The sequence below is a fragment of the Parambassis ranga genome, chromosome 17 (genome assembly GCF_900634625.1).
Source record: "Parambassis ranga chromosome 17, fParRan2.1, whole genome shotgun sequence".
Lineage (NCBI taxonomy): Eukaryota > Metazoa > Chordata > Actinopteri > Ambassidae > Parambassis > Parambassis ranga.
In genome coordinates, this window is record NC_041037.1 from 18,357,650 (window position 1) to 18,372,629 (window position 14,980).

At 40.8% G+C, this 14,980-nt stretch overlaps 1 protein-coding gene across 1 annotated transcript in view; it reads right to left on the minus strand.

The window, feature by feature from the left end:
• frrs1a (ferric-chelate reductase 1a) overlaps positions 1-13,340 on the minus strand; it is a 13,994-nt gene extending 654 nt beyond the window's left edge. Inside the window, exons 1-16 of the mRNA XM_028428038.1 lie at positions 13,288-13,340; positions 7,151-7,355; positions 6,930-7,072; positions 6,761-6,855; positions 5,274-5,421; positions 5,083-5,202; positions 4,856-4,927; positions 4,656-4,754; positions 2,716-2,872; positions 2,202-2,315; positions 1,978-2,093; positions 1,784-1,870; positions 1,143-1,240; positions 997-1,055; positions 757-903; positions 607-665 (exon numbers count right to left, since the gene is read on the minus strand). Of these exons, the coding sequence (XP_028283839.1) occupies positions 607-665; positions 757-903; positions 997-1,055; positions 1,143-1,240; positions 1,784-1,870; positions 1,978-2,093; positions 2,202-2,315; positions 2,716-2,872; positions 4,656-4,754; positions 4,856-4,927; positions 5,083-5,202; positions 5,274-5,421; positions 6,761-6,855; positions 6,930-7,072; positions 7,151-7,355 (1,719 nt within the window). The 5' untranslated portion in view covers positions 13,288-13,340. The remainder of the gene's footprint in view (positions 1-606; positions 666-756; positions 904-996; positions 1,056-1,142; positions 1,241-1,783; positions 1,871-1,977; positions 2,094-2,201; positions 2,316-2,715; positions 2,873-4,655; positions 4,755-4,855; positions 4,928-5,082; positions 5,203-5,273; positions 5,422-6,760; positions 6,856-6,929; positions 7,073-7,150; positions 7,356-13,287) is intronic.
• Positions 13,341-14,980: the final 1,640 nt, after the last annotated feature.

Here is a 14,980-nt window from a genome sequence, read left to right on the forward strand (position 1 = left end):
GCCCCTCTCATCACAATGCAAACTACACAGCTAAACAGTTTTTCTATCAGCGCCATCTGTTTTCACAGTTGACATGTACAGTAACATGTGAGTGGCTGTAGTGGAGTTTGAATCTTACATAGAAGGTATAGCTCCTTATATAGTATATATTATATATATAGTAGTATATAGTATACATTAAGTGTTATAGGGTCCAATAAATACCATCAGAACCCAGTGATAAATCTGGCAACATCCATCCATCATCTGGTAACCTGCTTCATCCTGCAGTGCAGGGTCACAGGGGGCTGGAGCCTCTCCCAGCTGTCTATGGGTGAGACACGGGGTACACCCTGGAGAGGTCACCAGTCCATCACAGGGCAGACAGACAAACCACCATACACACTCACACTCACAGCTACGGGCAATTTAGAGTCACCAATTAACAAGCATGTCTTTAGAATTTGGGAGGAAGCCAGAGCACCCGGAGAGAACCCACACAGGCACAGGGAGAATGAAGGCCCCAGACAGAATCAAACCTGCTAACCACTGCACCATTATATAAATATCAGTCATAGCTAAATTGAACTGATGCCAGAAATGAAGAGAAAAAATATGTATACACACCCTGTGACTGTGCTGTGATTGGTCAGAAAGAATGGCCTGTTGATCATCTGACTCCAGTGCTGCAGATCAAACAAATACAGTTAATACTAATGACTCTCGGTGTACCCGGAGTGTATGGGAAACAAGGTAAACAAAAGCTGATTGTTGTACGTTTTCTGATGTAAAGGTTGTGCTTGTGCATCAGGAGGAGGAGCCTGAGTAAGGCTACCCAGGTCACATAGCCAATCAGGACGTGTGTTGCCCATGGAAAAGGGAGAAGCAATGTAGACTGACGAATCCCCAGGAACATGGCCGCCACTTGGAGGTGTGGATTGTAAATGAAAATGATTAGTCAGACTGGTAAAGCGGCTAAAAGTGCTAAAAAATGAATAAAAAAGGGGAGTCACATACCTGACAGGATCTCAGTTACAGATCCGACTCCCCAGTGAGCCCAGTTGAAGATGTATCTCCTGGACAGACATAGTGAACATTATAAATGTGATGCACAACTCATCCCAAGAACGTAGTATTACTACACACATGTAAATATTGTTTACCTGTCGGAGTGAGGTGGTGGTCTGAACACTGCCATTATTGGCTGAATCAGAGAGAATAGCAGAACACAACAGCCCAGGTAGGGGTGGACATCTGCATGCTACACACACACACACACACACACACACACACACACACACACACACACACACACACACGAAGAGAACACATGAAGATCACATACACACAGCTGTGTAGTAACTGGTAAGCAGTCCAACATCCCTCCCTACTGGTGATGTATGAATATAACACCGTCATTGAATATCATTGTGAAGTGTATCTTTCTTATCTTTTTGGGGTTTGTTTTGAATCCCCTTACTTCCCTAATCCCTAATGATGCACCTCATAAATCTGTTCAGTAATCTCTACGGCTGTAGTTAATGATTCATTATAAAATCAATTACAATTGAGTGGAACTGATAAGTCAGCAGTAGAATGCACACTTTACACATCTGAGCATTGGAAATGTTACATCATTGGTTGGAGGATCCCTCTCAAGTAGTTGGAGTGTGTCCAGTAATTTGTTTTGAGGCAGCTGAGAGAAACACTTGGTTTTAGTTGGATCAGATAGGGAGAGAGACCCCAGATGTCTTTTTATTTTTATTTTTTGTTTTTCTTTTGTGTGTGTGTGTGTGTACATTACCTTGCTCCAGCCTTTCCTGTAGAAAAATGGGAGGCAAAAGGCCACAATGGTGAGAACCAAGGTCAGCATCATCAGGCCTCGATGAAGCTACATAGAGACACAAAGAAATTGCACTTGTTGTTTTTTCTTGTTCTTCTTCTATTGTGTGTGTGTGTGTGTGTGTGTGTGTGTGTGTGTGTGTGTGTGATGTAAACCTGAAACCATATTTTCTGGCCCAACAGAGTCTGATTTGGCCAATCAGATTTATAGAAGCTGGCAATGAAGGTGCCAATGCTTCCTGTTAGCATCCAGGCTAGCAGCATAAGCACACCTAAAGAAGTAGATGTGATTTAGCCGTTTAGTCCAGCTAGACAAGCTTTCTAATGTGCATTTCCTACTGCACCTGCTCTTCCCTATATTTAAAATGAGCTCCACTCACCGTGCATTTTCATAATAACTGGTCCCCGGGAGCCTTTGAGCACTTCAGGGGGCCCGGTGATTTGTTTTCTGTGAGTGGAAATTAAGGGCTGCTGACTGTGTTTCCTTATTTTACCTGCAAGGACAAAAACAAGGTGGTGCTAGTGTATTTCTGTACAGATCTTTTAACGTGACATAAAGCAGACACACCTACTAAACGAACAGCAATAACACCAAATCCTTATCAATCGAATGTGTGTCAAATACACACACATGTTCTGCATAAACGATCATATATCATTTCAATGTATCAAAGATAAATACTAACCAAAACACAGGCGGAACAAGCAGGGAAACAGCAGTGAGCACCTGCACTTTATGATGTTAATGACTTTCTGTTTTCTCACATAAAACATGACACAATGACACAAGTCATTTTCCAAACTGTAAACTTTAACAGGCTGATAAGCACTTGGTGATAGTCAGGGTCAGAGGGTTCTGAGGAAACAAACCCATTTGCTCTGACTCTTTCTCACCATACTGAGCATGTCCGCTGGCTAGAAACACAAAGTACTCTTGGTCCAGGTCGTAGCGGGCTGTTGGCGGTTCCTGATGGGCCAGTCTGACTGGTCGACTGAACCGGCACTGGATCGATCCATCTGCCAGTCGCCATGACACTGAGGAGAGACCAGACTGCAACACCCAGAGAAGAGAAGACAGAATCTTCTTATGAGAGGATGCACAGCATATCAGTCACATGTTAGTGTGCAAGTGTTAGCCTAGCTTAGCATGAAAACACAATCAGTCCACACAAAAAAAAAATCTCCTATAACTACAAAGAGTTTGTGCTGAAACTGTTTGACTTGTTATTGGTTACTTTGATATTTAAAAGAAGCTCTATATGATATTGTTTGTTAGTGTATTAGCTCATAATAGCATGAATGGTCCCTCCTTGACCTGAGCAGGTCTGCAGTTCCTGCACCAGCACTACGTAAACTCTATGTTTCAAGTCAGAACACACACAGGGAACTACACATGACCTGATCTACAGCATCAGCATGTTCTCTTTATTAAGGAGCCAGCAAGGAAGCCTTTAAATGCTCCTTAGGCTGCACAATCATAGGGATGACTGCTAACTGGAGAAATTACCAAAAGACAGTCATTGACACCCACCACGAAGAGGGTAAACCACAAAGGGTTATTGGTAATGGGGCTGGCTATTCACAGAGTGCTGTATCCAAACATATTCATAGATAGATAATTGTATGGAAGGGAAAAGTAAAGATCCACAAGCAACATAATGGCAGACTTGAGAGGACTGTCAAGCAACACCCATTTAACAATTTGTGGGACCTTCCCAAAAAGTGGACTGAGGCTTCAACAGCCACCGATGTATCAAGGAATTTGGCTACAATTGTCACGTTCCTTCTGTTAAGCCACTCCTGAACCAGACACAACATCAGAAGTGTGATAACTGGTTCAACTGGACTATTGCCCAGTGGACCAAAGTCCACCTTTGAGATAAGATTTGTCTTTTGTTTTTGTTTGGGACCCGGGGTCTGTAGGAAGCGTGGAGAGGCACACAATCCAAAGTGCCTGAAGTCCAGTGTAAAGTTTCGGTCAGTGATGGTTTGGGGTGTCAAATCATCTGCTGTTAGTCCACAAGTCTAAAATCAACACAGCTGCTTATCTGGAACTTTCTTAGAGCCTTGCATGCTTTTCTGTGCTGATATGTTTTATGGAGATGCTGAATTCATTATCCAGCAGAACTTGGCATCGCCCCACATAACCAAAATAGCCAAAAGCTGACTAAATGAGCTTGATATTCCGGTGCTTGACTGGCCAGCAAATGTGTCAGACCTCAGATGAGAGACATCAGACCCCAAAACCGGATGAGCTGAAGGCTGCTATCAAAGCAACCTGGGCTTCCCTAAGCCCTCAGCAGCACCACAGGCTGACTGCCCCCATGCCACACCACATTGATGCAGATATTCATGCTAAAGGAACCCTAACCAAATATTGAGTCTACATACATGAATATAGCAAGAGAAGGCCAGTATTTCTGCATTGGATATGTGTGGATCCTGTCAGTGTGTGTGTGTGTATGAAGCAAATAACAACTAAATAAGTTACTAACACATAGATGTGTATGTGTGTGTGTGTGTGTGTCCCTCTGCAGTCATTGATGGGGTTGATTAGATGTTGGGCTGTGAAGTTGGCCATTCCTCTGTGTACATTATTGTTTCAAGATACACCTGTACCTTTTCAACTAGTGTTGGACCTCCAAAAACATAGGGGGAGCCTGTGAGCAACCTTACCATTAAACTCAATTAAAGCACTTATTAAAGTGTTTGTCTGCCCACAAAAAAATCATCATTCACAAATTAGGTTATGTGATTATTAAACTCTTATTAACCCTTCCTCTTCTTGACTTTCTTCTTATATTCTTACTAGTCTATTGTTGTAAGTGTGTCACCTGTGACTGGTCCTCAGGCTGTGTTCTTCCACTGATGAAGGCAGCACTCACTGACACTCTGTCTCCATCTTGTACACACATATATGCATCATCATTGCCCTGTAAGTACATACCAGTAAGTGTACAGCCATGTTCAGTTTAACAAAGATGTAAATCTGTGTGTGTGTGTTTTTTTTAAATCTGTGTTTTATCAAGCTCACCATCCATGTGTCCCATGACAGGGCAAAGGAGATGTATCCCTCCTGTGGGCCACTCAGCTCAAATATCACAGACTGCAGGGAAAAGTGTTGACCAAGGTTTTTGTTGAGTGTTATTGCATCAATCCTTTCAGATTTCAGATTGTCGATTTATGGATTCTGACAATATGTATGATAGTATTCTGCATTAATCTGACTATATATAACTGTGATGATTTAATCAGTCTGACCTTTCTGTCTGATCCCTGTGTAGATATGGACAAGAAGAAGCAGTGAGGATCTTCTCCTGGATTGCAGCCCGGAGGGTCCAGCAGGCAGGTTTTTGATTGGCCGCAGCCTTCTGAAGTGAACTAAAGGCACATCTCATATTCACATGAGGGAGCTCTCTTCCACACAAACAATTAAATTGTGTTACACTCACAGGTCCAGGCAGGACAGAGGGTGTGGTTGTGTGTTCTGGAGGAGGTGTAGTGGTAGACTGATGGGGGTGAGGAGTGACACCATGCTGAGAGATGATTGGTCCAGGTACCTTCACCCAAAATACATCATAGTGGGCCACTACAGTCACACTAGGAACATGTACCAAAGGAGAAAAGTCTGCTTCGTTAAGTTCTCCAAAAAGTACACTGCCCAAAACATAAAAGGGACACTTAAAGAACACAATGTAACTCCAAGTAAGTCACAATCAGCCTGTCCAGATAGGATCAACAGTGATTGTGAATCTGTTTTAGCTGCTGTTGTGCAAATGGAACAGACAACAGGTGGAAGTGAGGCAGTTATCAAGACAGCCCTACAAAGGAGAGGTTCTGCAGGTGCTGACCACAGACCATTTCTCTGCTCTCATCCTTTCTGCCTGATGTTTGATCACTTTTGCATTTTGTCAGTGCTCTCAGCCCTAGAGGTAGCATGAGGCGGTGTCTACACAAGTTGCTCAGGTAGTGCAGCTCATCCAGGATGGATCAATGAGAGCTGTGGCAAGAAGGTTTGCTGTGTCTGTCAGCACAGTGTCCAGAGCATGGAGGAGATACCAGGAGACAGGCCAGTACACCAGGAGACGTGGAGGGGGCCGTAGGAGGGCAACAACCCAGCAGCAGGGCCGCTACCTTCTCCTTTGTGCAAGGAGGAGCAGGAGGAGCACTGCCAAGCCACTAATATGCATGTTTCTGCTCAGACTGTCAGAAACAGACTCCATGAGGGTGGTATGAGGGCCCAAAATCCACAAGTGGGTTAATAATTTTGATTTACATTGATAATTTTTTTATGTTATTTTGTTCTTTCCACTATGTAATAAATGAAAATTTTTAACTGGAATATTTCATTCATTGAGATCTACGATGTGTTATTTTAGTGTTCTGTTTATTTATTTTTGAGCAGCGTAGATAACAAGTACAGTCAGGGGAAAAAATGATTTGAACCCCTGCTATTATTTGTATGTTTTTCCCACTAACAAAGAAATGATCAGTCTATAATTTCAATGGTTGGTTTAATTTCATGAATGAAATAAGTATTTGATCTCCCATCAATCAGCCAGAGTTCTGCTCCCAGGTGTGTTTTATACAGGTAAGGCTCTGACATTGGGAACCCTCTCAGCTCATTACCTGAATAAAAGACATCTGTACACAGAAGCTATCAATCAATCCCGATTCCAAACTCTTTTTCTGGATTTGTTTGTTCTGTAGACTGATCATTTCTTTGTTACTGGGCAAACTTACAAAATCAGCATGAGTTCAAATCATGTTTTCCTTAACTGTGCATATAAAATATGAGTAATTGCAGCACACCGTGATAGCAGAGCTAAAATATAGATTAGCTAGCTAGCAACAGCTAGTGAAAAAGCACAAGCAATCCTAGCTGTAGTATAAATTCACTTGGTTATCATGTCACTTGAACATAATAAAATAAACTCACAAAAACTGAACCTCTCTTGGGGCGTCTTCAGGAGCATTCCACACGACGACAACCTCTGTCTGTTTGGCATCACTGGTGTGGCTCACTGCTGAACCCTGCACACACAGAGACACACTTGTTTAAATGTACTCATATTGAACTCTATACTTGGTCCATGTGTGTAAGAAACCTGGTGCTTATGACAGGCGAGCAGCTGTGTCTTGTTCCGATCGGTCAGAGTGAAGGTCCCAACTGTGGATTCTAGGTCCTGATTGGTTGCATCTCGGGCTTGAAGCAGGAAGCCTTCAAAAGACCTTGTTCCAGATAGGATGACTGGAAATAACAGATGATCAGTGTTTAAAGTTACATCTTGTTTAATGAATACATTATTTTATAATGATGATTAGTTACCTTGGATCCGATCTCCTGGACTGAAAGAGATTGTGTTGGTTTTCAGGTTGTAGGGGCTGTGAGTGGTCTCACCAGGGACACCGTGGTGGGGTTTCATGTTGTCACAAGCTTTGGTGACCTTTCCATTAGCATAGCAACCTGCTGGCACCCAGTAACACACTGAGACAGTGACAAAGAGGAGACGATACAAACCCACAGGACACATCTGCAACACAGAATATATCAGATGTTACTTGGTTTTACTTGTTCAAATAAGGTTTCAGTTTCTAAAAATGCAAGGAAAATAGCCCAAAGATAACACAAGCCAATAAAAACCAAAAACACTGACAAGAATCATGAAATGTTTAAGTATATATGCGATCATTTCCTAGCAGTTCACAAGCCATCTTATATTAACTTATTTACAGGTTATTGTAATGGCCACCTCCTTTGTGGGAAAAGCTATATTTGGTTTACTTGTGAATCACAAGAGGAATGTGGACAGTAGAGATGGCTGCAGACTATAGTGTACATTTGGGTTAGCCTTTACAGTTTTTTCTGATTGCTTAAACACTAACAATGATTCTTATAGCACAATTTCTAAAACTATTAATAGTTATAGCAAAACCACTCACTGAGTTTGCAAAACTAAAAGCAAAAAAACTGCTTTACACTCAGTTTGCACTTTTGTAACACACAATTTGCAATTGTATAAATATAATCCACTGCACAGCACTCTTTTTGCTGAACTGTAAACACAACTCACTGCTTAACACACAACTTCCAAATGATCAACACACTCCTAGTAAAACTACACACATTTATGGCTGGTATTTACACTATTTTGCCAACTGTCTGGCTACACTGTCACATGTGAAAACTGTTTTACATCATTAGTTCACTTTGCAATCAGCATGAGCTCTGTGAATAAGCCACAGGTAAGCTTCAGTGTGGAGAACAATGGAGGGAGAAGGAGACTGAGAAGAGTGAGAATTAGAGGAGGAACATGAGGACATGAGGAAGCAGGAGGAAGAGGAGGAGGACGAAGACTAGGAGGTGAATTTAGAGGAAGAGGACGAGGAGGTGAAGAGGAAGGAGGAAGAGTAAGAAGAAATAGAATTACTGATGTCATCAGAGCTACAATAGTGGATCATGTGATCAACCACTGAGGGAAGCTGGACAACGGGTTCAGCCTGAGCCGCTACACTGTAGCAAGCATCATAAGGACATATTGATGAGAATGGGTTAGTACAGTTCCCTCACACTAAGTTTTGTAGGTGTACCATACTCTAATGAGAAAAACAACAATACTGTACATGTAAAACTGAAACTGTTACTCCACAGAATTACTAGACATCCAGCATCTGGAAGGAGGCATGCGAGGATATGGACCAGGCATCATGTCAGGCCTGGATACGGCACTCCAGGAGATATTTTCCCCAGTGCCTTGGACTAGAAGACATTGCATGCATGTGATGTTGATGAAATTCTGTGGCCGGACCCAGAGAGACAATGAGACTGATTTTCTCTCTCTTTCAGTGAAATTGTATGTTTTCTTGTGTGTGTTTTGATGTGTGTGAATAAACATTCATACTTGAAATTTGAATCCCTGTGTGTTTATAGAACTATTTATGACAAAAGTTTGACCTCACATGGACAGACCTTGTGCACAGAGAAAGCAAAAGCCAGATGTGTTTTCAGTTAATACCATCAGTGTGTAGTTGGCACATTGTGTGCTTAGTAATATGATGGTTTGTGTTAACTGTGTGGTACAAAAATACCATTTTTACAAAGGTTTGAAGAGTTAAGCAAGATGTATTAGCTTTTGCAAAAGATCTACAATGTTTTGCTGATTTGGTGTAAGGTTTTTTTATTTGTGTGTAGAGTTTTGCACAAATAGCCAATAGTTACAGAAATGTGCTTAAGCAATCAGAAAAAACTGTAACAGCACAATCCAGCTTGCTCCCAGGCATGTCAGGTTTTACAGTTTTTTCTTATTGCTTAAGCACACTTCTGTAACTATTGGCTATTTGTGCAAAACTCTACACACAAATAAAAAAAAACCTTACACCAAATCAGCAAAACATTGTAGGCCTCTTGCAAAAGCTAATACATCTTGCTTACAGTTTTTTCTGATTGCTTAAACACTATCAATGATTCTTATAGCACAATTTCTAAAACTATTAATAGTTTTAGCAAAATCACTCACTGAGTTTGCAAAACTAAAAGCAAAAAAACTGCTTTACACTCAGTTTGCACTTTTGTAACACACAATTTGCAAATGTATAAATATAATCCACTGCACAGCATCTTTTTGCTGAACTGTAAACACAACTCACTGCTTAACACACAACTTCCAAATGATCAACACACTCCTAGTAAAACTACACACATTTATGGCTGGTATTTACACTATTTTGCCAACTGTCTGGCTACACTGTCACATGTGAGAACTGTTTTACATCATTAGTTCACTTTGCAATCAGCACGAGCTGTAAATAAGCCACAGGTAAGCTTCAGTGTGGAGAACAATGGAGGGAGAAGGAAACTGAGAAGAGTGAGAATTAGAGGAGGAACATGAGGAAGAGGACGAAGACTAGGATGTGAATTTAGAGGAAGAGGACGAGGAGGTGAAGAGGAAGGAGGAAGGGTAAGAAGAAATAAATTTACTGATGTCATCGGAGCTACAATAGTGGATCATGTGATCAACCATGGAATGACCCTGAGGGAAGCTGGACAACGGGTTCAGCCTGAGCCGCTACACTGTAGCAAGCATCATAAGGACATATTGATGAGAATCGGTTAGTACAGTTCCTTCACACTAAGTTTTGTAGGTGTACCATACTCTAATGAGAAAAACAACAATACTGTACATGTAAAACTGAAACTGTTACTCCACAGAATTACTAGACATCCAGCATCTGGAAGGAGGCATGCGAGGATATGGACCAGGCATCATGTCAGGCCTGGATACGGCACTCTAGGAGACATGTTCCCCGGTGCCTTGGACTAGAAGACATTGCATGCATGTGATGTTGATGAAATTCTGTGGCCGGACCCAGAGAGACAATGAGACTGATTTTCTCTCTCTCTCTCTCTTTCAGTGAAATTGTATGTTTTCTTGTGATTGTTTTGATGTGTGTGAATAAACATTCATACTTGAAATTTGAATCCCTGTGTGTTTATAGAACTATTTATGACAAAAGTTTGACCTCACATGGACAGACCTTGTGCACAGAGAAAGCAAAAGCCAGATGTGTTTTCAGTTAATACCATCAGTGTGTAGTTGGCACATTGTGTGCTTAGTAATATGATGGTTTGTGTTAACTGTGTGGTACAAAAATACCATTTTTACAAAGGTTTGAAGAGTTAAGCAACATGTATTAGCTTTTGCAAGAGATCTACAATGTTTTGCTGATTTGGTGTAAGGTTTTTTTATTTGTGTGTAGAGTTTTGCACAAATAGCCAATAGTTACAGAAATGTGCTTAAGCAATCAGAAAAAACTGTAACTCTTCAAACCTTTGTAAAAATGTTATTTTTGTACCAAACTGTTAACACAAACCATCATATTACTAAGCACACAATGTGCCAACTACACACTGATGGTATTAAGTGAAAACACATCTGGCTTTTGCTTTCTCTGTGCACAAGGTCTGTCCATGTGAGGTCAAACTTTTGTCATAAATAGTTCTATAAACACACAGGGATTCAAATTTCAAGTATGAATGTTTATTCACACACATCAAAACAATCAGAAGAAAACATACAATTTCACTGAAAGAGAGAGAGAGAGAGAGAGAAAATCAGTCTTGTCGTCTCTCTGGGTCCGGACACAGAATTTCATCAACATCACATGCAATGTCTTCTAGTCCAAGGCACCAGGGAACATGTGCCGTATCCAGGCCTGACATGATGCCTGGTCCATATCCTCGCATGCCTCCTTCCAGATGCTGGATGTCTAGTAATTCTGTGGAGTAACAGTTTCAGTTTTACATGTACAGTATTGTTGTTTTTCTCATTAGAGTATGGTACACCTACAAAACTTAGTGTGAAGGAACTGTACTAACCCATTCTCATCAATATGTCCTCATGATGCTTGCTACAGTGTAGCAGCTCAGGCTGAACCCGTTGTCCAGCTTCCCTCAGGGTCATTCCATGGTTGATCACATGATCCTCTATTGTAGCTCTGATGACATCAGTAATTCTATTTCTTCTAACTCTTCCTCCTTCCTCTTCACCTCCTCGTCCTCTTCCTCTAAATTCACCTCCTAGTCTTCGTCCTCCTCCTCTTCCTCATGTTCCTCCTCTAATTCTCACTCTTCTCAGTCTTCTTCTCCCTCCATTGTTCTCCACACTGAAGCTTACCTGTGGCTTATTTACAGAGCTCATGCTGATTGCAAAGTGAACTAATGATGTAAAACAGTTCTCACATGTGACAGTGTAGCCAGACAGTTGACAAAATAGTGTAAATACCAGCCATAAATGTGTGTAGTTTTACTAGGAGTGTGTTGATCATTTGGAAGTTGTGTGTAAAGCAGTGAGTTGTGTTTACAGTTCAGCAACAAGAGTGCTGTGAAGTGGATTATATTTATACAATTGCAAATTGTGTGTTACAAAAGTGCAAATTGAGTGTAAAGCAGTTTTTTTGCTTTTAGTTTTGCAAACTCAGTGAGTGATCAAGAATCATTGATAGTGTTTAAGCAATCAGAAAAAACTGTAATGCTCAATACCAACAACTTGAGTCTTCCCCTCCCTTAAACAATACATACACTTTGTCGGCTGTCTAAAACAAATATTCTTCCTAAATAAAGAAATCAACACATCCTCACAGAAACATCACACTTTGTTGATAATATATCTTTCTAATATGACAAATGTTTGCATTTATGCTAATGGCACATGTGGATGCATTGCCCAACTGTATCGGTCTGATATTGTTACTGAATATTGGTTCGGCTCATCCCTACCCCCTATCCCTATGCTGCATCCTCCCTTCTGTTGCAGTCTGGCCACAGCACCTCATCCACATCACAAGCAATATTTTGCCTGGCCAAGCAGGGGGGAGAATATCGCCTAGCATGGCGAATCCAGCCATGAAAAGCATCCGCTGCCATATCTCCACATGCATCCTCCATAGCTTGAAGAAGAGGTATACGCGTTTGTGGATTTCAGTCATCTCCAGGCCAAAAAAAAAAGAACTCCTCAATAGGCTTGAGGAATGGAGAATATGGAGGGAGATAAACAACTAAAAAGCGTGCGTGGGCAGTGAACCAGTTACAAACCAGAGCAGCCCTGTGGAAACGTACGTTGTCCCAAATGGCAACGTACCTGAGCTGCTCTGGGCCATCTACCTGATCTGGTGGAGCTGTTTGACATTGAAAATTTGGTGATCATTGATAATATGGGCTTGAATTTCTCTCATTATTGGCATTGAACTTGCCTGTTGCCTTTTTATAGTGCTTAAACCTGATCAATGTGTCTGTAATTAAGCACCAGTGTGTGTGTGCACACCTGGTGGCTGTGGTTAAACATTTGGTTCTTGGGGTGTCAAATGCATAAGTGTGTTTAGTGTTTTGCAAATAAATGTGTGTAATGTGTTGCAAAAAGTGTGAAGCTGACAATGTGCTTACAGTTGTGCAAATCTAAGCCTGCGTTTTGCTCCTTGAGTGTAAGGTTTTGTTAATTGTGGGAAAGTTTTAATTTTAGTGTGTAAGCAATTGAAAAAAACTGGAAAATTGATAAAACAAATTTTTTTAAAAAGTAAACTGAAACCTGAATTTTGTACTTTACTGCAAGGCAAGGTTCACATTTGGGTGGTTATTGGACAAACAGACTCAGATTAGTAGGATTTAGTATTTAAATTCAAAGTGTCCTGTGTCGGCACATAAGTCATAGCAAATCAAACAACTAATCCTGTATAACTAAATATATTCAATTTTGACAAGATAGAATTTATTCCTCAAACACACTCTCCCAAAATGTCTCTGAACCAAACTGAAAACTTTCCAGCTCATGACCATTTACTAACCACAGACAGAACCACAATAAGACATAAATAAAGAGACTAACCAAACTAGTCCATTCTAATAATTTCCACATTTTGTAAAACAAAATGTTCACTTCTACACAAAAACAAACAGTGTGATATTGTACTCACCTCACTGCTGCAGTAGAAGCACTTAAATAATTTACCAAAGTGACCCAGTGCTATGTCATTTCCTAAGTGTGTGTGTTTCAAAGTGTAGCAGCACATAATGCTGCTGCAGCTTTACAACCTGAGCAGTGGACTATTGGAACATCCAGATATGACTCTTTGCACTGCAGTGTGTTGTCGCCTTAACACATACACACAACATGTCAAGTCAAAGCTGTTTTAGTGTGAACTTCACCATATGCGCATAAAGTAGAATACAATAGTGCAAATAGTATCGCATATATACTTACAAATAGTCACAAATATTAAAGTATTATCAGATATAGCAGCAAATGCCATGATTGTTAAAGCAGTGACACCTAATCACTGAGCAGCTGATGGTAATCCAGATTTATTATGGTGTTTTATTAGCCATGGCTCTGTTTCTGATCACTCGGAAGTAATGTTCAGACTTCCTACAGCACCTGCTGCTGACTGTGCTTTACAGCTTTTTCTGTTCTTTTACAGCACCTATTGCATCCAATAACCATTTATCAAGAAGTTTATTGCTGCTAGTTTCCTGCTAAAAGCTACATCCTGTGCTACCTTTGAAATTCCTGGGAGTCAATAGTGTCACATTTGGTCATGTTACTTCCTGTCACACAATTCACAATGAATGATAAGCGTGGTAACAGAAAGCCTTGAGATGGATACATTCCTGAGACTAGCAGACCCAGAAATCTATTCAAAGCATTGTAGTAAGTAAATGCTGTGTGTATTCTTTTGTACAATGCCAGGCCACAACTGCAGTATAGTTATTTGTGTTAAGACCTAATAAAAGGTCATATTTTCATATGACATTACATTTAGGGGAGTTAAAGTCAATGGTCGATTTGTGATATAACACAAAATCTCATTTTTATATGTTAGAAAACTTCTCATACTGAAGTAAACTAATCCAGCAATATGTGTTATATTACTGCTCTCTCACTACAAGCCCAAGCAGTATGCTATGTGTGAGAGTTATGGGCTCACACGCGACAGTCCATTTACTAGTACTGTGTTGGAGCCATTTTTTTCTGTTTTAATTCTTGCTGTCACAGATTCAACAAGGAACCTTCCTCAGAGATTTTCTCCACATTGACATGACAGCATCCCACAGATTTGTCAGCTGAGCAGTCAAAAGTATTCACATTCATTACTTGGGTAGAAGTATAGATACTAGGGTTTAAAAAGACTTTGTTAGAAGTTGAAGTATCAACTCAAGCTTTTTACTCAAGTAAAAGTGGTTACTGGTACTTGTACTGGTTTCAAAACTACTTCAAGTATAAAAGTAAAAGTAACGTGGGGGGGGGGGCATAAAGGATAAAAGCCTATTCTGCACTAACACCTCATTAAAAAAATGAAAAATGGGAAAAATACATCCATTTCCTGTGCGTCGGCGAAGGGTCAATTTCGTGGCGGCGCCACAGCCAGACCGTACGACGAAGTGCTGCGTTTTTGATAACTTTTGGTTCCTAACCCCTTAAGGGCAAGCACGCCAATTTTCAGCCCTATCAAGCAATTCCCCTAGGAGGAGTTCTCAAAAGTGTGGGGAGTGCAAAATGGAACATGGCGTGGTTTTTTCAAAATGGCGGACTTACTGTACGTCGTGGAATTTTTTTCCAAGAGGTTTTTTTCTTGTCACGAGGCGATACATCAGTGTACCGAGTGTCAA